The sequence below is a fragment of the Chiloscyllium plagiosum genome, chromosome 7, assembly GCF_004010195.1.
Source record: "Chiloscyllium plagiosum isolate BGI_BamShark_2017 chromosome 7, ASM401019v2, whole genome shotgun sequence".
Lineage (NCBI taxonomy): Eukaryota > Metazoa > Chordata > Chondrichthyes > Orectolobiformes > Hemiscylliidae > Chiloscyllium > Chiloscyllium plagiosum.
The window spans coordinates 46,218,224-46,240,321 of record NC_057716.1 but is presented as its reverse complement, the minus strand read 5'-3'; the positions used below and the strand labels follow the sequence as shown (position 1 = coordinate 46,240,321).

General features: G+C 40.3%; 1 protein-coding gene across 6 annotated transcripts in view; it reads right to left on the bottom strand.

Moving 5' to 3' along the window:
- Positions 1 to 22,098, bottom strand: part of chn1 (chimerin 1) — a 226,427-nt gene that overhangs the window by 201,472 nt on the left and 2,857 nt on the right. For 3 of the 6 annotated variants that reach the window (XM_043693571.1, XM_043693573.1, XM_043693576.1), the window contains exons 3-4: positions 11,500 to 11,538; positions 3,309 to 3,364 (exon numbers count right to left, since the gene is read on the bottom strand). In XM_043693571.1, the coding sequence (XP_043549506.1) occupies positions 3,309 to 3,364; positions 11,500 to 11,538 (95 nt within the window). Of the gene's footprint in view, positions 1 to 3,308; positions 3,365 to 11,021; positions 11,105 to 11,499; positions 11,539 to 22,098 lie in introns of those variants that run through there. The other 3 variants (XM_043693572.1, XM_043693574.1, XM_043693577.1) reach the window with 2 other exon arrangements.

Below are 22,098 nucleotides of genomic sequence, written 5' to 3'. Positions count from 1 at the left end.
GAGGGGTAGCAGAGATAATCCAGGTAATTACAGATCGGTGAGCCTGTCATCTGTGGTAGGGATACTGCTGGAGAAGATACTGAGAGATAGGATCTATTTATATTTGGAAGAAAATGGGCTGATAGGCAACATGGTTTTGTGCAGGGAAAGTCATATCTTACCAACTTAAAAGAATTATTTGAGGAAGCAACAAAGTTGATTGATGTGGGAAGGGCTGTAGATGTAATATACATGGTCTTCAGTCAAGCATGTGATAAGGTTCCCCATGGTAGGCTGATGGAGAAAGTGAAGTCGCATGGGGTCCGGGGTATACCAGCTAGATGGATAGAGAACTGACAAGGCAGCAGGAGATAGACAGTAGTTAGCGAATTAAGAAAATTTGAAGCTCAGGTTGAGGCTCTGGATGTAAGTTTACTCGCTGAAGGTTCGTTTTCAGACATTTCGTCACCATACTAGGTAACATCAGTGAGCCTCCATTGAAGCACTGATGGTATGGCTCACTTTTTATTTATGTGTTTAGGTTTCCTTGGGTTGGTGATGTCATTTCTTGTGATGTCATCTCCTGTTCTTTTTCTCAGGGGTGGTAAATGGGATCCATGTCAATATGTTTGTCCAGTGCCCTGCTTCTCGGAATTCTTGCGCGTCTCTGTTTAGCTTGTCCTAGGATCGATGTGTTGTCCCAGTCAGTCAGAGTAGTGTCCTTCCTCAACTGTATGTAAAGATAGTAGTGAGAGTGGGTCATGCCTTTTTGTGGCTAGTTAATGTTCATGTATCCTGGTGGTTAGTTTTCTGCCTGTTTGTCCAATGTAGTGTTTGCTACAGTTCTCCCAAAGTATTTTGCTTGTTGTCTGTATAGGGTATTTCAAGTTCATTAGCTGCTGTTTTAGTGTGTTGGTGAGTTTGTGGGCTACCACGACACCAATAGATCTGAGTAGTCTGGCAGTTATTTCCGAGATGTCTTTGATGTACGGGAGAGTGGCTAGGTTTTCTGGACGCATTTTGTCTGCTTGTTTGGGTTTGTTGCTGAGAAATTGGCAGACTGTGTTCATTGGGTACCCATTAGTGTATTCAAAAAGAATGGCAGCCCACAAACCCACCATCACACTAAAGGAGCAGCTAATGAACTTGAAAGACCCTATGCAGACAACAAGCAAAACTAGAATCATTTACAAGATACTTTGCAAGAACTGTAATAAACACTACTTTGGTCAAACAGGCAGAAAACTAGCCACCAGGATACATGAACATCAACTAGCCACAAACAGATGTGACCCACTCTCTACTATTTTGACATACAGATGACATATGAGTTCAAGAACACCACTTTGACTGGGACAACACATCCATCCTAGGACAAGCCGAACAGAGACATATGCAAGAAGCATGGCACTCCAACCGGAACTCTATCAACAAACAAATTGACTAGGATCCCATTTACCACCACTGAGAAAAAGAAGTGGAAGTGACATCCCCAACCCAAGGAAACCTAAATACATCAATAAAAAGTGGGCCATACCACCAGTACTTCACCAGAGGCTCACTGATGTTACCTCGTATGGTGACAAAATGTGTGAAAACAAACCTCCAGCTCAGCGAGCAAACTTATATCCATAGACAGTGGTAGTGGGAGGGAGTTCATCAAAATGGAGAACTGTGATCAGTGATATTCCACAGGATTAGTGTTGGGACCATTGCTGTTTGTGATATACATAAAATGATCTGGAAGATGGTATAGGTGGTCTGATTAGCAAGTTTGCAGATGACACTAAGATTGGAAGAGTAGCAGGTAGTTAAGGGTACTGTCAGAGAATGCAGAATATTAATAGATTGGAGAGTTGGGCAGAGAAACTGCAGATAGAGATCAATCCGGGTGGCATTTTGGAAGATCCAATTCAACAGCAAACTATATGGTAAATGGAACAGCCCAGGGGAAAATTAATGTACGGATAGATCTGTGTGTTCAGGTCCATTGTGCCCTGAAGGCAGCAATGCAGATTAATGGAGTAGTCAAGAAGGCATACGGCATGCTTTCCTTTATCAGACAGGGTATTGAGTACAAGAATTGGCAGGTCATGTTATAGTTGTATAGGACTTCGGTTCAGCCACATTTGGAATACTGCGTACAGTTCTGCATACACTAGGATGTGAATGCTTTGGAGATGGTGCAGAAGAGGTTTACCAGGATGTTGCCCTGTATGGAGGGCACTAGCTCTGAAGAGAGGTTGAGTAGATTAGGATTATTTTCATTAGAAAGATGGAGGTAGAAGGGGGACCTGATTGAGGTTTACAAAATCATGAACGATAGAGACAGGGTGGATAACAAGAAGGTTTTTCCCCCAGAGTGGGGGACTGAATTACTAGGGGCCACGATTTCAAAGGTGAGAGGGGAGAGATTTAAGGGAGATATGCGTGGAAGGTTCTTTACGCAGAGGGTGGTGGGTGCCTGGAACACGTTGCCAGTGGTGGTGGTAGAGGCTGGCACAATAATGTCATTCAAAATACATGAATGGCAAGGTGCAGAGGGATATAGATCCTTAGAAAATAGGTGACAGATTTGAATAGAGGATCTGGATCAGTGCAGGCTTGCAGGGCCAAAGGGACTGTTCCTCTGCTGTAATTGTTTTTGTTCTTTGTATGTTGATAACACAAGAGCACAAAAGCAGCAAGATTAAGGAACCATTTTCATAATGCCCTTTAATGGTCCCCACCCAACCCACGTACTATCCAAAATTTAGCACGTAGTATTCACTGTGGTTGAGACAAAATCCTCATGATTTTGTTTTAACCTCCACATTTTTGGAAACAGTATTTTCAATCATCAATAAAACCTAAAACCCCGACTTCCCTTTTATACCCTTTAAAACTGACATTGCAACGATTCATGTATCTGAACTTCTGAATACCTGCTCAATCACTGTTGAGCATTACCACCATTAACAGTATACTTCCTTTTATCAGGGGATGATCCTAAATTATACTGTTTCACATTTCTCTGCACTGAACAGTATCTTCTGTCAATTTTGCCACTAAATCATGCAGGCCATCCTTATTTGTGCTCCAGACCTGTAATCACATGGGCCTAGTTAGGAGCCAGACCAAATTTGTTCAATATGCAAGCATTTAATCAATGAAAATTTGATTAAAACTGGAAAACAATCTAATAATCTATTGTGCCTTAAACTGTTGTTACCTTTGAATTTTTAAATAGTTTGAAGTACTGTAATTTCAAATAAATTAATAAAACAGACATTACTTGACTGTAAATCTAGCAAAAATTTACATTGTTACACAGTCAATATGAAACCAACCTCACATGTGCATGTAATCCTCCTTGGATTAGGAGCTTCCTGTTGTAACTGATACACTGGAAAGTGGGAAGTGAAGAACCAGTGTTAAATTATATTTAAAAATACAACTGATGTACAGAATTAGCAACGGTTAAATAGGTTAGAAAAGGAGGATAAACAGGATAACTCAGTATCAAATTGTAAAAGCAAAATAATTTGTAAATGGTTTCTAAAGTCAACAAGATTTGATCATTTGTTTACCTTGTCTCTAAAAAATCTAGCACCTCATTTAAGCAGCAATATTTGTATTTTAAGATAAATGCAGGCTACAAGGAGTACAGCACTCGAGTCTCAACATATAGCCCTCTGAAGTAGTTAGGAAATAGATCTGTTTTGGTTATTTTCTAGGCATTGTGCTCACAATCTCCGATATGCCTCACGTTATGCCTTCAGAATGATTTTGCTCTATTACAAAGGGCTAATCCAGTTCATTTTAATCAATGGAAAATTCAGAATCTAACAGAGGTCTCTGTTGGCATTCTGTCAAGAGGAAAATGAGAATTCTAAAATGATAACAATCAGCACAATTACACTACGGACTTAGACTTAAAACCGTTTACAATCCAATCCTCCACTGAGCACTAGTTAGGTTTTTTCACAGCTTTCCAACATTTCTGATAGCTTCAAAATAGCGAGAGTAGGACCACCCAAAGTGAGAGTCACAACTCTGAATGGGTGGGGCTGGGGAAGGAGAGGGGCATGAAACTACAGGGTTGCAAGCTCTTTAGCTGCACTAGCGGTCATGGAACTTGGACAATTTCCTAACAGCTAATGGGTTGCTTTAGATGACTGTTTCTTTTCCCATTAGCAGACATGGTCTGAACAACTCCTATCGGAGGCTTGAGTGGAGCTTCAACGATAATAAATGCATATTTTACATTTTGAAACAGCATGACCAAGGCTTATTTCATCTGTCCCCCTGCCACCAGTCATGATTCTCAGCAATTGGAAGCCTCCCAATTCCTCTCCTCAGCAACTGGAAGCCACCTTTCTCCTCCAAGCCTCAGCAACTGAAGCTTCCCCATCTCCACCCCTCAGCAACTGTACCCTCACCATTCCCACTCAATAGACCTCATATAACCCCAGAGTAAATCTTTGGAGATATCATGTCTGAAGCAAACATTAGAATAAAATTTTGGAGCCACTGAGCTACAGGAATTGAACACAGACACTTATCTGTAATCACTACCTACATGTGGATCATTTGGACAGCTCATGATTCAGCCAATAGCAGGCTGCAATAGAATTGGCTTCCTGTATAAAATATTTTCTTCACAGTGAGAAATATCTACATAACAGCTACAGACTCATCTGTAGCAAATCGTAACCATCATCTTTAGAGAAGATTATTCTGAAATGAAAGTGGCACCATGGTTGATGGAACCAAATTTAGGCATAGTATGTGGGAATTTAAAACTTACATCTTTTTTCAGTTTTTAAAACAAAACCAATAAGAAAAATGTAAATTCAAGAATTAATATCTTGTTGTGATTACTTAATTCATGATTTATTGAAGTACTGAAGAGTCATACTGGATTTGAAATGTTAATTCTATTCCTCTCTCCACAGATACTGCCAGACTTCCTAAGTTTCTACAGCACTGGTTTTATTTCACGCATCCATGATCCACAATATTTTATTTTTATTATTCACATTCTATTAATATTAGATATTACCTTTAAAGAAATAAGTTTCAAATGTAGAATGAAGGCATCTGATGGGGAATCCAATGAGCAACCCAGGGGTGAATAAAATTTAAAACAAGCTTAGTGTTTATTACATTTTAATTGCTGCTCCCACATTGACTTAAGAGGTTAACAGTGTGAAAGACAAGGTCATTAACAGCTTGCAAGTTAAGATCATGAACAGGTGGCCTACCTAACTAAAGAAGTGCTTTACATGTACAATCTTTGGAGTAAGTGCAGTCCAGAGGGATGTTTTTTGTTTTCCAGAGCTGAATTAATTTAAAATTGTTCGTTTGTTAAACCCTGAAGGATTGCAAAACCTATTTCTTTCTTCAATTTAAAGAATGAATTTTAAATGAGTGATACACAAACTGACCTTTAGATTAAGTATGTCACAGAGTATGCCATGTTGTCATAAAGATGGGTGGATCTTAGGGAGATTCATTGGTTTCAAATGATCAGGGCGATTGCTGAAAGTTTTGGTTCCAATTTGAACCTGTTGTGTGCAGTTTGTAGGTCACAGAGAGAAAATAACCAAAGTAAATAATAATTCGTTAGCCCTACATTGTATGCAGAGAAAAACCTCATTTCATTAACCATGTTTCATTGATTGTTTTATTGTCACATATATTGAATACAGTGAAAAGCTTTGTTTACAAGCAGTACAGGCAGACCATAGTAAGCAAGGGTGTACAGTTCAACAGTTGTAAAAAAAAACTTGAGGCATACAGATTACATTGTACAGAGCATGCACTAGGTGACATCAATGTTAGTAAGATCTGCATTATTTGATGCTAGAGCCCATTCATCAGTCTAATTACAGCTGGGAAGAAGCTGTTCCTGAACATGCTGATACATATGTTCAAGCTTCTGTATCTCCTGCCTGGAGGAAGAAGGTGTAGGAGAACATTACTGGGGTGCAATGGGTCTTTGATGATGTTTGCAGCCTTTCCATGGCAATGAGCTGTGTAAATGGAGTCCATAGATGCAAGGTTGGCTTCAATGATAGTTTGGGTTGTGCACATCACCTTTTATAGTTTTGTACATTGCAGGGCACAGCAGGTGCCATACCATGCCATCATGCATGCAGACAGTATGCTTTCAAATGGTGCATCTAGTTGGTGAGGGTCCTTATGGACACACCAAATTTCCTGAGCTGCCTGAGGAAGAGGCTTTATTGTGCCTTCTTGACTGTCGCATCTACATAGGAAGTCAAAGAAAGATCGTTGGTTATCGTTACTCCGAGGAACTGGACGCTCTCCACCCTCGCAATCTCAGCTTCATTGATATAGATGAGGGTAGGTTCTCCTCCTTTCTTTCTGAAGTCAATGATTAGTTCTTTAGTTTGCCTGACACAGAAGTTGTTCTTATTGCAACACGTCACCAGGCCCTCTATCTTACTTCTGTACTTTGATTTGTTGTTGTTAGATATCCCTACTACAGTGATGGCATCAGCAAACTTGTAGATGGCATTTGTTCAGAATTTGGCAACACAGTCATAGGTGTATAGATAGTACACTAGGGAGTTGAGGACGCATCCTTGGTGGGGGGGGGGGCTCCAGTCTTGATTGTTATCATGCAATTTTTACTGATTTTGGTCTGTGGGTCAGAAATCTGAGGATCCAGTTGCAGAGGGCAGAATCAAGATGAATGTCTCAGAGTTTTGAGATCAGTCTGGAAGGAATAAATGGTGTTGAAGGTGGAGCTGTAGTCAACAATCAGGAATCTGACTTAGATGTCCACGTAGACCAGATGTTCCAGGAATGAGTGCAGGGCTAGGTATGTGGCATCTGCTGCGGACCTGTTACGTCAGTAGAAATATTGTAAAGGATTGAGGCAGAGTGGGAGACTGGAGTTAATGTGGGTCATGATCAGCATCTCCAAGCACTTCACGATTATTACCATTGGGTGGTAATCAAAGGCACAGTGCATGTGCTTTCTTAGGTACTGGGATGATGTTCGTCTTCTTGAAGCAGGTGGAGACTTCAGTTCGTAGAAGGGCGAGGTTGAAGACGTCTGAATACTTCCACCAGTTGGTCCTCACAGGATCTGAGTGTTCGACAGGGGACACCATCGGTTTACGACTTAATCTAAGTTTAGATTTCATGAGGGGAGAGAAAAAAAGCTTGAAGATTGCCCACTTTGAAGCTGGCAAAGGATTTATAGTGGTCTTCACAGTCTTGTTGCAAAAGAAAACAAGTCAGAAGAGTTTGGAAACATTAAGATAATCTGAACCAGAGACTTGGGTATTCACAGTGAATGGCAGTAATTGAAAGCTTTACTCAGACTAAAACTAAAGCAGTTTTTGGAGGAGTTTGGTATATTTTTGGATGGTCTCTACTGAAATAAATAACTAAGATATTGTAACACATCAGAAAATTCCTGTGGAAAATAAGTAACTCAATGGCAAAGCATATGTGGACATAAGTAATGCTGTTAATTTTATTAACTTTAATTTGTTTTCTTGTTTCATGGGATGTGGGTATTACAGGTAATGACAAAGTTTGTTACTCATCCCTAATTGCCCATGAATGGATGATGATGTTAAGCCATTGCAGAGTTAAGATTAAATCATTTTACTGCAGGTCAGTTTAAACACAAGTCAGTAAATGTAAACATCTCCCACCTTAGCATCTCAGGTCCTGGCCTTCAAAAATTTGATAGACACCAGGTGATAATAAGAAATGGCTGAAGACACTGTTTACAGGAAAAGCAATGGGCCCTGACAATATACTGGTAATTATACTGAAGAAGATTTGTGCTCCAGCATTAGCCACACTTAACCAAGTTGTTCCAGTATAACTAGAAAACTAGCATCAAATCTACAATGTGGAAAATGATCTAGATATGTCCTGTGCACTCATCCAATCCAACCAATTACCTTCCCTACCAGTTCATTCTCCATCAAAGTAATGGAAGAGGTCATTGACAGTGTCATCAGGTAGCACTTGCAAAGAAATAACCTGTTCAGTGACACTCCGTTTCATAAGGGCCACTCTGCTCCTCCTCTCATTACAGCTTTGGTTCAAACAAGGGCATAACAACTGGACTCCGCAGTGACTATCAATGATATCAAGATGGCATTCAACAAAGTACAGTATCAAGGAGCCCAAAGATCAATGGGAATCAGGAGGAAAATGCTGTACTGATTAGAGACATTCCTGGCATGAAGGAAAATGGTGGTAAATCATGGCAGCCTTAGAGCGTGAGTATAGGAGTTCCTCAGGGTAGATATTTTTAAATCAACCTGTCTTGTTGGGTTATGTCACACCTCTAGAGCAGATGGGACTTGAACCCAGGCCTTCTGACTCAGAGGTAGAGACACTATCACTGCACCACAAGAGCCCCAGTTCCTTAGGATCGTGATTACACAACGGATGCATCAATTGCTTCACTATCTGAGGAGTGATATTTGTAAGAAAGAGACAATGTCCGGCTTGGGCTAACAAGTGGCAAATAGATTCATACTACACAAGTACCATGCAATATTCCAGAGACATCTCACCATATCTCTCAATGTTCAACAGCATTACCATCGCTGAATCATCCATCATCATCATCCTGGATATTATCCTGATCAGAAACTGAACTGAATATGCCATATAAATACACAGCTAGGAATTGTGTGGCAAGTAACTCACCTCCCAACTCCGTAAAGTCTGTCCATCTACAAGGTATAAGTTAGGTGTATAATTAAACTCTTACTTGCCTAGATGACTGCAGCTCCAACAAAATTTGAGAAGCTCGATACCTTCAATAACAAAGCAACCTAATTGATTGGCACCCCACCTAACATCTTCAACATTCATTCCCTTCACTATCTCAATGCACTGTAGTAACAGTGTGTACCTCTACAAAATGTACCACAGTAACTCACCAAGGCTCCTTCAGCCATAACTTACAAACCCACAACCTGCCCAATCAAAAGGGCATCATTGGAACAGCACCATTTGCAAGATCCCCTGCAGGCCATACACCATCCTGACTTGGAACCATTTCATTGCTCCTTCACTGTTAGAGTTAATGGCCTGAAACTCTTTCCCTACCAGCATTGTGGATGTCACTAATCCCTAAAGACTCTAGCAGATCAGGAATGCACCTCACCACCTTTTTTTAAGAGTAATTAGAGATAGCCAATAATGCTGCCCTAGTCATCACCATCCACATCCCATGACTGAATTAAGAAGAAAATATTTTCAAGGATAGTAATCAACTTGATGGGCTTTTGTAACAATTGACAATTGTTTTATAATCTCCATAACTGAGGTGAGCCTTTAATTCTAGATTTATTAATGGAATTTAAATGACACTAGCAAGTTGGTGTTTTGTTTAAAAACATGAAGTCTTGTTGTGTAGTTCAGTGTGTTCAGATTTTCTTTAAAGCTAACACCCACGCTGGATCGTAACAATTTTCATGCTGCCTAGAAGTACAGTGGCAGCAGTTTCAATTGAGGCATTCAGGAGGATATTAGTGTATGGTTTTTAATTTTAAAATGTGGAAGGGTACAGAGAAAGGGCATGAAAAAATGCCATTAAGTCATTCTGCTTATTTGGACAGCTGGTGCAGAGAAAATAGATTGAATGGCCTCCTTCTGCACAGTAACACTTCTGTGGTTTGTGATTCTGTGATACATTGAAGAAGAGTATTTTTTCAATTTTCACATTAAGTAGGAAATCATGTGGATACACTACTGGAATTAGTAGATATGTTCCACAACTTTGATTCTAAGTTAACTTGTACAGATAGTTGTGCTATAATGCGTGTTTCATTAATACAAATTTGCTATAACATGATTGAGGAATTGGGGACACTGTTTCTAAAGCACAAATTTTTAAAGTATGCATTGGCTACAATGCGATTCCAGACCCATTAGTTTAAATGGCGCTTCTATAATACAATTTTTTTTTAACAACATGGGATTGCACAAGAACGGATCTACCGTGTTATCGCAGAACTATTTACATTAGATTAAAAATTGCTATTGAAAATGCTCAAAATTCATTAAGTTTAATCTCCTTTTATGGGTCTTGTACTGGAGAAATTTGAGAGAGTTTTTGCATCTGAAATCTCATGCTATTCCTACATTTAGTGGAATTTTTCCCTGTTCTGTTCTGAAGAGGCAAAGAGAACGGCTTCCAATTCCTTTTACTTTGAAAGAGTTTGTGATGAAATGACCCCTTTTTCAAATGGATCCCCTTTTAGGATTGTTAGTCCTCCAGGATCAGCCTTGAACCTCTGCGAATTGAAGATCAATCTCCAGGAACTGTTATGCATGACCCCAAAAGAATCAGGAGGAATCAATTGTTTCGAAATTTTCTTTGAACATTTCTCTTTCCTAGACACAAAAATATTGAAAATTGAAAAAAAACTGCCTGTTTGACTGACAGTTAGGCATCATTGAATTGGGGAAGGAGTCATTTTATTTTCCAATAGGGTAAGAAAGGCAGTGCGTCATTATAATGAATACATTGACCAGCTAATAATAGAAGCATGGAGTTAAGTCACGTGATGATACGTTTAGGAATAGATTTAATCACAGTTGATAACCATATCTCCCTTTCAAATTGATTCTGAGGAGCATCAAGTGTCTTAACCTCCTCCTGTATCAGCTCAGCCAAGATCAGGAAATCAGATCAAGATGCGGGTCAAACCAACCTGCAAAACTCCCACAGTAAATCTGTTGTGCTGGTCCACCACCTTGGATATAGTACTTAACTACACAAAGATTTTAATTCTTCCTCAACACGCACACACTTGACCTACCAAAAGCTCAATTTATTATCATGCATCCCCCTTCAAGCAATAAATATGAAAGATGGACTTTAAATTTGCTCAATATCATGGTCAATATTTTACCCCAATCATTAATGTATGAAAAGGTTAAGTTGGAGTAGCAACATTCCATCACAATCTTCCTTCAAATATTCGTACACTTAGTTTATAACTGGCACTTCACTTAAGACCCAGCTGATAAATCATAGAACTCACCCAACTGAGGCAAGTGAGTTCCAGTGAGAGGCAGTTCTGTGACTTGAACTCGTGACCTTCTGGTTGGAAGTCGAGTGTTGTACCACTACAGCTACTGAGCTACCAAGACTTTAAGATTTCAGAAGTCTTCAGATAATCTATACACAATTATTGAAAGTACTGTAAGACACTGTTCAAAATTGATCGTATTTTTCTACAATACAGTACTTCAGTTAGAAAGTTCAACTTATCATATTTCTCTTCACTTTAGTACAAAAGTACATGACAACATCCAGAACTATATTCTTCCTAAACACAATTGAATAGATTTCAAAAAAACACTCACTTATGGGCTACCTTAGAACCTCAAAGTTCAGCTTTATAAAAAATTTGGGAAAGGATGTCAAAAAACTGTAGTTTTGGAGAAATTGCTTTCACAAACATATGTCCACATTAAATCCTCCAATTGGAATTTTATTTGAAGTAAATGGGTACTTACAGTAAGATTTCCAAACTGGAGGCTTATATTCATCATTTTCTGTATATAAAAATAAAGAAGAAAAATTACCAAGAAACAAATTCTTAAGCAAACCATTATTGGCTATTTACCCATGGGATTATGATAATTCCATAATTTATCTAGAAGCTGAATTAGTGAGAAAAATAATAAATTCTTATCTTTTCTCTCATTTCAAGGACCGAGATAGTTGCATAAACAGCTACGAACACTGGAATGATAAAAATCAGGGCATAAAAATTGGAGGATCGTGGAGATTCAGAATGCTTATAAAACTTGTCAGGGATGGGGAAGGGACCCTGAAAGGATTTGAAAACAAGGATGAAGACTTTAAAATAAAGATGTTTGTCAACCAGAAGCAAATGTAGGTCAGTGAGCACAAGAGCAATAGGCAAAGGATTTGGTGTAAGTTAGGAAACAAACAGCAGTTGGACAAAATCAGATTCATGGAGGGTGGAAAAGGAAAAGCTGACACTGGAAGTGGGTTACAAAGCAGTTGAGCGGAGATGGAGAAAAAGATGATATTCAAAATTGGAAGTGGCAATCTTGTGACGGAGCTGAAACATGGTTAGAAGAATTGCTGGCTGTCTAATTCAACCGTAGGCAGGGACAGGACAGAAATAGATGGTTAAGGAACATAGCTTACAGTTGGAATTGCATTCTATAACTAGGATTTTCCAATTTTTATTAAAACGTGCAGGGGACGTATCGTTATTATTAACAAGACTCCCCCTTCTTTACTCCCACCTTGAGAAAGCCCACTGAATCAAATACCAATCAGGCACTTATGTGGATATTTAACAAACTTCTCAGTCAATCACCTCCCAGGATATTGACTTACCAGCCTACATGAAATTGCCAGCAACCACTGCTGAGCACAGCTTTAAAGACCAAGGTTGCTGACTGCACAGCAGCACTGAAGACAAGAGGTATTGGGAAAGTAAGTGACAGCTTGAGGGCAGAATTAGAAAAGGGAGGTTATGAGCATTACATACAAAGGGGAGGAGCTGGCTTTCAATGGCCATCCATCCATGGCCACATTCATTCCAGGGATCAAGAGAGGTCATAATTACTAGAACCAGACTTTGGCAGCACACATTTTTGTTTTACCCATTTTTTAAATTTTAAGTAAGTGCCATTGGCAAAGCCAGCAATTAATGTCCTTCCATAATTACCCTTAAGAATAAAACAGTGAGCTACTTTCTTGAACAACTGAAGCCCGTTTGGTGTAGTACACCAAAAGTGCTGTCAGAAAAATTCCAGTAATTTAACCTAGCAGTGAAGGAACAGTGAAAGAGTTCCAATTCAGGATGGAGAATCCATAGCTTTAGTCCGAGTATCTGGTTGTTAGTCTTGCAATGTTATACCATGCTACCACTCCCAATTTAATGTATTTTCAAATGGTATCACAGAAGGGTAAACGGAATTTAGGGATAGGTAAAGCAAGGAGAGAGTAGATGCAGAGTACTAATTCGCAGAAGGTATTTAGTTCATTTTTTAATGGTTCTCAGTCTGTCAAAGTCTCAAATTTTAAATTCTGCTCTATTTGCTTAAATCTCTTTATTGCATTGTTTACTTCCAGCCTTACAACCTCTCCCCGAAAACATTCCATTCCTTTGCCTCGTTTTTTTGTACAGGGTATATGCCTTTCCCTTCCTCATATCAGTAACAGCTGTCTTCAGTCACTCAGGCCCTAAATCACAGGCTCCCCCTCTCTTTGGCCAAAGAAATAATCACTTCCCAACATCACTCCTTTGATTGATGACCATATTTTACAATTGCATTGAAGCAACTTGAATACTTTCAATGAGAAAGGTTACATATTGTGGGTATTGGTGGATGGTGGGGATACTAAAATGAGGATATTATTTTAAAAATAAAGTGAAATTGCCAAATAACCAAAAGATAAAACTTTTATTTCCCACTCTAACATTACCATCAAGTCAGGAGATTAACCCTGGTTCAAAGAAGTGTGCAAGACGGTATGCCAAGAGCAGTATCAGGCACACCTAAAAATAAGGAGTCAACTTGCCTGCCAAACAGTACTGCCACATCTGGTCATAAATGGAAGAGTGCAATTAAACGACTCACTGGAAAATGTCCTAAATCATTCCCATCCTCAATAAATTGCATAGCCCAGCATAAGTTTCAAAAGAAAAACAAACAAACATTCACAATTTTCAGGCAGAAGTGCAGAATGGATGGTCTATCTCAGCTTCTTCCTGACATTCCCAGTAACGCAGATGACAGTCTTCAGCCAATTCACTATGTGATATCAAGAAAATGTTGAAGGCACCAGATACTACAAAAGGTTTTATACCTTGACAACATTCCAGAAATTGTACTGTAGACTAAACGCTAATTATATACCCAACAATATGGAAAATTACCCAAGTATAAGCAAGCAGGACAAATCCAAATGCCACTCTCTAGTCTATTCTAGGTCATCAGTAAACTGATGGCAGGTGTCTTCAACAATGCAATTCAGCAGCACTTGTTTAGCAATAACCTGCTCAGCGACACTCAGTTCAAGTTCCGCCAGGACCATTCAGCTCCTGATCTCATTGCAGGGTTAATAAAACATGGAGAAAGGAGCTGGATTCCAGAGGTAGGGGGAAGAGTAACTGCCCTTGACATCAAAGGAGCCATAATAAATCTGGAGTCAATGGGAATCAGGAAAACCTCATCATTGATTGGAGTCATATCTGGCACAAAGGAAGGTGGTTGTGGTTGCAGTTGCAATTGTTGAAAGTCACCTCTACAGGCGATCCTCAGGTTAGTGTACTTGGCCACACCATCTTCAGTTGCTTCAATGAACCTCCCTCCAGTTTAAGATGAGAAGTGCAGAAGTTTGCTGACGATTACATAATGTCCAGTTCCATTCATGACTCCTCAGATACTGAAGCAGTCCTTGTTCAAATGCAAGATGATCTGGACAATATCTAGGCTGAGCTGATTATTGGCAAGTAACATTCTTGCGAAACAAATGCCAGGAAATGACATCTCCAATTAAAGAATTAACCATCGTCCCTTGACATTCAACAACATTACCATCAATGAATGCCCCTCTATCAACATCCTTGGGGGCTACCATTAACCAAAAATGGAATTGGACTAGCAATACAAGTAGAGTGGCTACAAGTACAGATCAAAGGCTAGGAATCCTGCAGCAAAAAAAAACTCACCTCCAGACTTCCCAAAACTTGACCACCATCTCCAAGACAGAAGTTAGGAGTGTGATGAATACTCTCATATTACCTGGGTGAGTGTAGCTGTAATAACACCCAAGGTGCTTGACAACATCCCATATAAAGCAGCCCACTTGATTGGCACCACATCCACAAACATTCATTCCCTCCACCATTACCACTCAGTAGTAGCAATGTGTACCTTTTACAAAACGCACTGCAGAAACTCTCCAATGCTTTTTGAACAGAAATATTCAAAACCACAACAACTACCATTTAGACGGACAAGGGCAGCAGACATGTGAAAACAATATCACCTTCGATTTCCCCTCCAAGCCACTCATCATTCCAGCTTGGAAATATGCTCCTTCTGTGTGGCTTACTCAAATTCCTGGAACATCTTCCCAAATGGTAATGTGGGTCTATGAACAGCAAATAAACTGTAGCAATTCAAGAAGGCAGCTCATTGCCACCTTAATAAGGACAACTAGGGATGGGCAATAATTGTTTGCCTCGCCAACAATGTCCACATCCTATGTTTTTTTTCCAAGTGTGGAAACTGGAGTTCATGCTGATGGAGGCAGGTTAACAGAAGCTTAAGCAGGATGGGACTATTCTCCAAGAAAGAAAATGCTGCAGAAGAGCGAAGGTCAGGGTGGTACTATGTAGACTGGTCCTTAGGAGGACCAACACAGACATGACAGATTACAGCATGAACAGAGATCATTCTATAATTCTGTGGCTTGAGCCATAACGAGCACGAAGGAAAGAGACCATAAGACATAAGAGCAGAAATAAGGGCAATCAGTCCATCAAATCTGCTCTACCATTCAATCATAGCTGGTAAGTTTGTCAATCCCATTCTTCCACCTTCTCCCCGTAACCCTTGACAATCAAGAACCTAGCTATCTCGGTTTTTAATATATTCAATGTCCTGGTCTCCACAACCTTCTGTGGCAGTAAATTTCATAGATTCACCACTCTCTGGCTGAAGAAGTTTCTCCTTATCTCCATTCCCTTTACTCTAAAGTTGTGCCCTTGAATACTATCTCTCCTACCAATGGAAACATCTTCCCAACATCCACTCAGTCCAGGCCATTCACTGTTCTGTATTTTCAATTAGATCCCCACTCATCCTTCTAAACTCCATGACGTATAGACCCAGAGTCCTCAAATGCTCCTCACATGTTCAGTTTTTCATTCCAGGGACCATTCTCATGAACCTCCTCTGTACACACTCCAGGGCCAGTACATCTTTCCTGAGATATGGGGCCAAAACTGCACACAATACACCAAATGTAGACTGACCAGAGTCTTATAGAGCCTCAGAAGTAAATCCCTGCTTTTATATTCAAGCCCTCTCAAAATAAATGCCATCCTTTCATTTGACTTCCTAACTACTGACTCAGCCTACAAGTTGACCTTGAGAGAATCCTGGGCTAGAACTCCCAAATCTCTTTGCACTTCAGACTCCTGCATTTTCTCCCCATAGTCCATGCCTCTATTCTTCCTACCAAAGAGCATGACCTCACACTTTCCCACATTGTATTACATCTGCCACTTCTTTGCCCACTGTCCTAACCTGTCCAAATTTTTCTGCAGCCTCCCTATCTCCTCAATGCTACCTGTCCCTCTACCTTTTTTAAAAAAAAATCATCTGCAAACTTAGCCAGAATGTTCTCAGTTCCTTCATCTAGGATTGTTAAAGTATAAAGTGAAAAGTTGTGGTCCCAACACTGAACCTTGTGGAACACCACTTGTCACTGGCTGCCATCATGAGGAAGACCCTTTTATCCTCACTCTGCTTTCTGCCAGACAACCAAGCTTCTGTCCTTGCCTCTTGCTTTAACACCATGGGTGCTTGACTTAATCAGCCACCTTCTGTGCAGCACCTTGTCAAGGGCCTTCTTGAAGTCCACATAGATAACACCCATTGGCTCTCTTTGGTCTGACCTGCTCATTACTTTCTCAAAGAATTCTAGCAGATTTGTCAGGCATATCTCCCCTTGAAACCAAGCTGACTTTGCCTTATTTTACCATACACTTTCAAGTATTCAAAAATCTCATCCTTCACAATGGACTCCAGGATTTTACCCACAACCGAGGTTAGGCTAATCAATTTGTAATTTTCTATCTGTGCCTTATTCCTTTTTTAAACAGGGGTGTCACGTTAGCAATTTTCTAGTTCTTTGGGACTCTCCCTGATTTCTGAAAGATCACCACTAATGCTTCTACTATCTCTTCACCTATTTCCCTTAGAACTCTGGGGTGTACTCCATCTGATTCAGGTTATTTGCCCACCTTCTGGCCATTCAGCTTTTTCTAGTATCATCTTCTCCTTGATGATGGCCACCATACTCAGCTCTGCCCCCTCACTCTTGAATTTTTGGGATATTACTTGTGTCTTCCATTGTGAAGACTGATGCGAAGTAATTATTCAGTTCCTCAGCCATTTCTTTGTTCCCCACTATTATCTCTCTAGCCTCATTTTCCAGCATCATTTTCCAGTGGTTCAATATCCACTTTTGCCTTTTTTTTTAAAAACATCTAAAAACTCTTAGTCTTCCTTTATATTACTGGTTAGCTTATCCTCATATTTAGTCTTCTCCATGTTTTTGTTGTCCTCTGTTGGTCTTTGTAAGGTTCCCAATCCTCTGGTTTCCCACTGTCCTTCGCCACATTATATGCTTTCTCTTTTGTTTTTATGCTATCCCGGACTTCCCTAGTCAGCCACGGTTGCTTCAGCTCGCCTGTACCATGCTTCTTCTTTCCTCGGGATGGATCATCACTGTGTTCCTTAGTTACTTCCAGATACTCTCACTTTTGCTGTCCCACTGTTTTTCCCCTGCTCGGCTCCTCTCCCAGTTAATGTTGGAAAATGGCTGCGGTTGTTGCAAGAAAGCATTTTAGTTCTTTGTCAGCACTGGAGGAGTTCCTCAGGGCAGTTTCCTAGATTTAAACACCTTCATATTATTTATTAATGACTAGATTCTGTTTATTCCACTCACAAGGGCGACATTTCTCCAATTGGTTGCCTGTGATTGAACGTTCCCTAGAATTTTGGGGATTTCAGGGCAAATGTGCCCACCGCTGCTACTGTCACTTGATCTATCTGGTTTAGCTTATTCCCAAAAATCAAGTTAAGCAGTGCCCCCCTTTCTAATTTTTTTGTCCACAGCAATAATTTTCAATTGCAATCGGTGCCTGGAACTCACTAATTTTATCACAAAAACTGTAGTGCTGTAGGGTGCAATTTAGCCCATCATATCTGTACGAGCTGTCTGGAGATTTCAATTTAGAGATATTCTCCTGACTTTTCCCCATAACATGTACAATATTTCTAATTAAATTAACATCCAATGACCTCTTGAATGTCTCAACTGAACCTGTCTCCACCAGATTTCTAGACAGTGCATTCCAGACCCTAACCACTTGTGTGAAATCGTTTTTTTTTTCACCTCAGATTTGCTTCTGTTGCGACACAGTAAGTCTGTACCATTGGAAACTGTTTCATACTACCTGGTTTGTCCAGGACCTTTACAATTTTGGAAAATTCTATCAATTCTCTTGAGCTTTTTCACATCCAAGGAAAACACTCCCAATTTCTGCAGTCTATTTTCATGAATGTCTATTCTTTCGGCAATTTTTCATATCCTTCCTGTAATGTTGCAATACAAGCTGAGGTTACCATGAAGATCCCACTTTCTCAACCTCTCCTTCCATTGGAGACATTGTGACCCTCCGATTACACCACTCGCTTCTTCCTTATGAGAGAGCAGCCCTATGGTCTGGTAGACTGTGGCAGCTTTATAGTGTGGCATACAAAACTGTAACAGTACTCCAGCTTAGGGTTACCCTATCATAAAAGATATGAGCAGAGAGGCCCCATCCCTATTAAAGAATCCATTGATACTGTATGCTTAAGGGCTTAAGCATTCAGTAGGGCTTATGCCCGAAACGTCGATTCTCCTGTTCCTTGGATGCTGCCTGACCTGCTGCGCTTTTCCAGCAACACATTTTCAGCTCTGATCTCCAGCATCTGCAGCCCTCACTTTCTCCTCCAGGGAAAAAAGACCCAGCCTAACCAGTCTCTCTTTATAACATAACTCAAACCTTCCAGTCCAGGTGGCACTCTAGTAAATCTTTTCTGCACTCTTCCTAGTTTAATAATATCATTTCTAGAGTAGGGTGACCAGAACTGCACGCAGTACTCCAAATTTGGCCTCAATGTCTTGTACAGCTACAAGACATCCCAACTCCTATAATGAATGCTCAGACCAATGAAAACAAGCATGCTGAAAGCCTTCTTTGCCACTGTCCACCTGCGACCTCACTTTTAAGGAGCTATGAACTGTAGCCCCAGATCTCTTTAGTGAACAAACACTCTGCAGGGTTCTACCATTGACTGTGCAAGTCCTACCCTGGTTTGATCCACAAAATGCAACTCCGGGACTTTTAATTTAGATGAATGCAAATCAGCAAATACCTTCTGTTACCACCCTTTTACTACTGATGTGTTTAAAGACAACTTTGGGATTTTCTTTTCTGTCAGCCTTTTCTCATAATCCTTCTTTGCTTTTTCACCTCCTTCTAAAAGTGCTGCATTCAACTTGGTTCTCACTAGTATTTACTACCTGACACCTGTCAAAAGCACATTGTTCAGCTACTGTTTTTGTCACCAACCTTTGGTTCCAGTCTAACTGGTCTCACTGTTTTTTTGCCCTAACGAACTCCTTTCTCTGCCAGTTGATCATTCTTACTCTGGATTGACCAGTCACTTTTTAAATATTCATTAAATATTGATCTCTATGGCCAAAATTGTTTTCCAATGTCACTTAATCTGCTTTGCCAAATTCATTCTAAAAATCAAGTCTAGCAGTACCTCCGATCTTGTTGGATTGGAGGCATAATGCTCTAAGAAATTCTCCTGAACACAATCTAGGAACCCTTGCCCCTCTAAATTAACCGTAATGGTGATAATTTTAAAATCTCAAATGTTTCTCTCTCTCTAAAAATGTTTATATCTCTCCAACTCCCTTGTAGATTTGTTTCTCTAGATCTTTCCCACTAGTGTTCTATAGATTATGGTGTTTGAAAGATTACGGCAAGCAATGCAACTGCATTTTTATTCCTTAGCTCCAGCCAAATCAATTCCATCCTTGAACCCTGTGAAGCATCCCCTTCCTCCAGTACTGCAGTGCTCACCTTAATCAATAATATCACCTCTCTCTCCTTTTATACTTTCCCATCTTTTCTGAACACATTGTAACCAGAAGCATTTTACACCCAGATGTGCACTAACTTAATGCAGGTCTCTGATATCACCACATTATAATGGCCCACATGGTAATCTGTGCCTGTACCTCTCTAACCCTATTAACTATATTCTGTGCATGTAACACTGATTTCAACTTCATTATTTTTCCCTTATTCCAACTCCACTTATTAATTTATTATTTTCTATCTTAGTTTCTCGCAACATTTCATACAATCTGGTATTAATTTCTGATATACTCTCCTGATTCCTATACCACTGCTGAGTTGGTTTAAACCCTCTGCAACAGTATTAGCAAAACACCCTGCAATTAACTCAGTCCCTGCTCTGTCTAAATGCAATCCTTCCAGCTTGTACAGGTACCATCACCGCCAGGAATCAAAAGTCCTCCCTCTGGAACCATCTTTGCAGCACACGTTTATCGATCTTGTCTTCCTGTTGCTGTACTCAGTTGTACGTGACACAAATCTTAAAGGTTCCATTTGTTAGTTTTCTATCTAGTTCCCCAAATTCCAATTATAGGACCACATGCCCCTTCCTACCAATGTTGCACCAATATGCATCTTACCCTCTGGCTGCTCAGCCTGCACCAGAAGCATGTCCTTCAGCACTTCTAAGGCATCCTTAACTCAAGGGAGGCAAAACATCCTGCAGTCACATTGATGGTTCCAGAAACCAGTGTTCCCATCATAAAGAAACCCCTATTCATAGTGCCCTTCCATTCTTCTTCCTCCACTCCGGCATAGCTGGGCAACGCATGGTGTCATCGACTTCACTTCGTTGCACTCCTTCAAAGATCCATTGCTCTCGCTAGTATCCAGAATGGAAAACTGGTTAGTAAACAGAACCTGCAGGACAGAACTCCTGCACTACCTGTCTGTTTCGCTTTGCGTGACTGGCCAATACTCATTCCTTATCTTCCTGTCTGTCTCTTTCTTCCAGTGGGAACACCTCTCGGGAAATTATCCACTTAGTTCCCTGCCTCACAGATGCTCCAGCCACTGTTAAAGCTCAAGCTTGTGCAGCCAGTGATACCTCCTGCATATAGTTTTGACTAAGTCTCAAAACAAAATTGTCTGCAATTCCCCATGTGCCACAGGATGGGCATTCCACTTGATTGAGGTGCCCTGCCATGTCCTAACCTTAGGAATGTATGTGACTTTATTTCCTTTAAACTTTAGTTACCCAAACCGTACTTTTGGTACTATCAAATATAAACCCGAAGTGAGTAGAAATTATTTGCCTTTATTCACAAGTCAGTTTCCTCTTGGTGCTTCCACATTCGCCCTTTTCCTGTACTAACTTAGAAATGTATCTTTTTCAAACTTACTGGAGTTAAAATACAATCCGCAATAGCAGCTGCTAACAACCAATCAATTCATGACTTTCTTGTGACTTTCACTTTTAGACAATTTTTCCAAGTACAGTTGAGCTCCAAGTAGTGTGCCCTCAGGTCTGATGCCTCTCAGTTTCATGAAGATAAAAGAAAGGCCTGAGCCTTGGTCCATTTGCATCAATGGAACATGCTCCCTCACAAATTGACTCTCATCACCCAAAGAAATTAAGTGAAAGACTTTGAGCCTCAGCCTCTCTATCAGCAGAGCCAGAATATTCTCACTCGCAGATCTGACTCCTTTTACCCCATGGAAGACATGTCCCATTCACCACATCATGCATTCACACACACATACAAGTAACCCAGATTTAGACTTTACTACTTGCTCAGTTACACGGGTCCTACTTTTTAAACTTTCCATTTCTTATTCTGGAGACCATTAAAACAGAATTATATAATTATTTGAAGAGTTTTTTTTCATAACTACAGGTAAAGGTTCAAAGTTTGTGCCTAGATTTGTAGCTCGGGTGCTCGTTGTTGTGGTTCTGTTCGCCGAGCTGGAAGTTTTTGTTGCAAACGTTTCGTCCCCTGGCTAGGCGACATCATCAGTGCTTGGGAGCCTCCTGCGAAGCGCTTCTTTGATGTTTCCTCTGGTGTTTATAGTGGTCTGTCCCTGCCGCTTCCGGTTGTCAGTTTCAGCTGTCCGCTGTAGTGGTTGGCATATTGGGTCCAGGTCGATGTGTTTGTTGATGGAGTTTGTGGATGAATGCCATGCCTCTAGG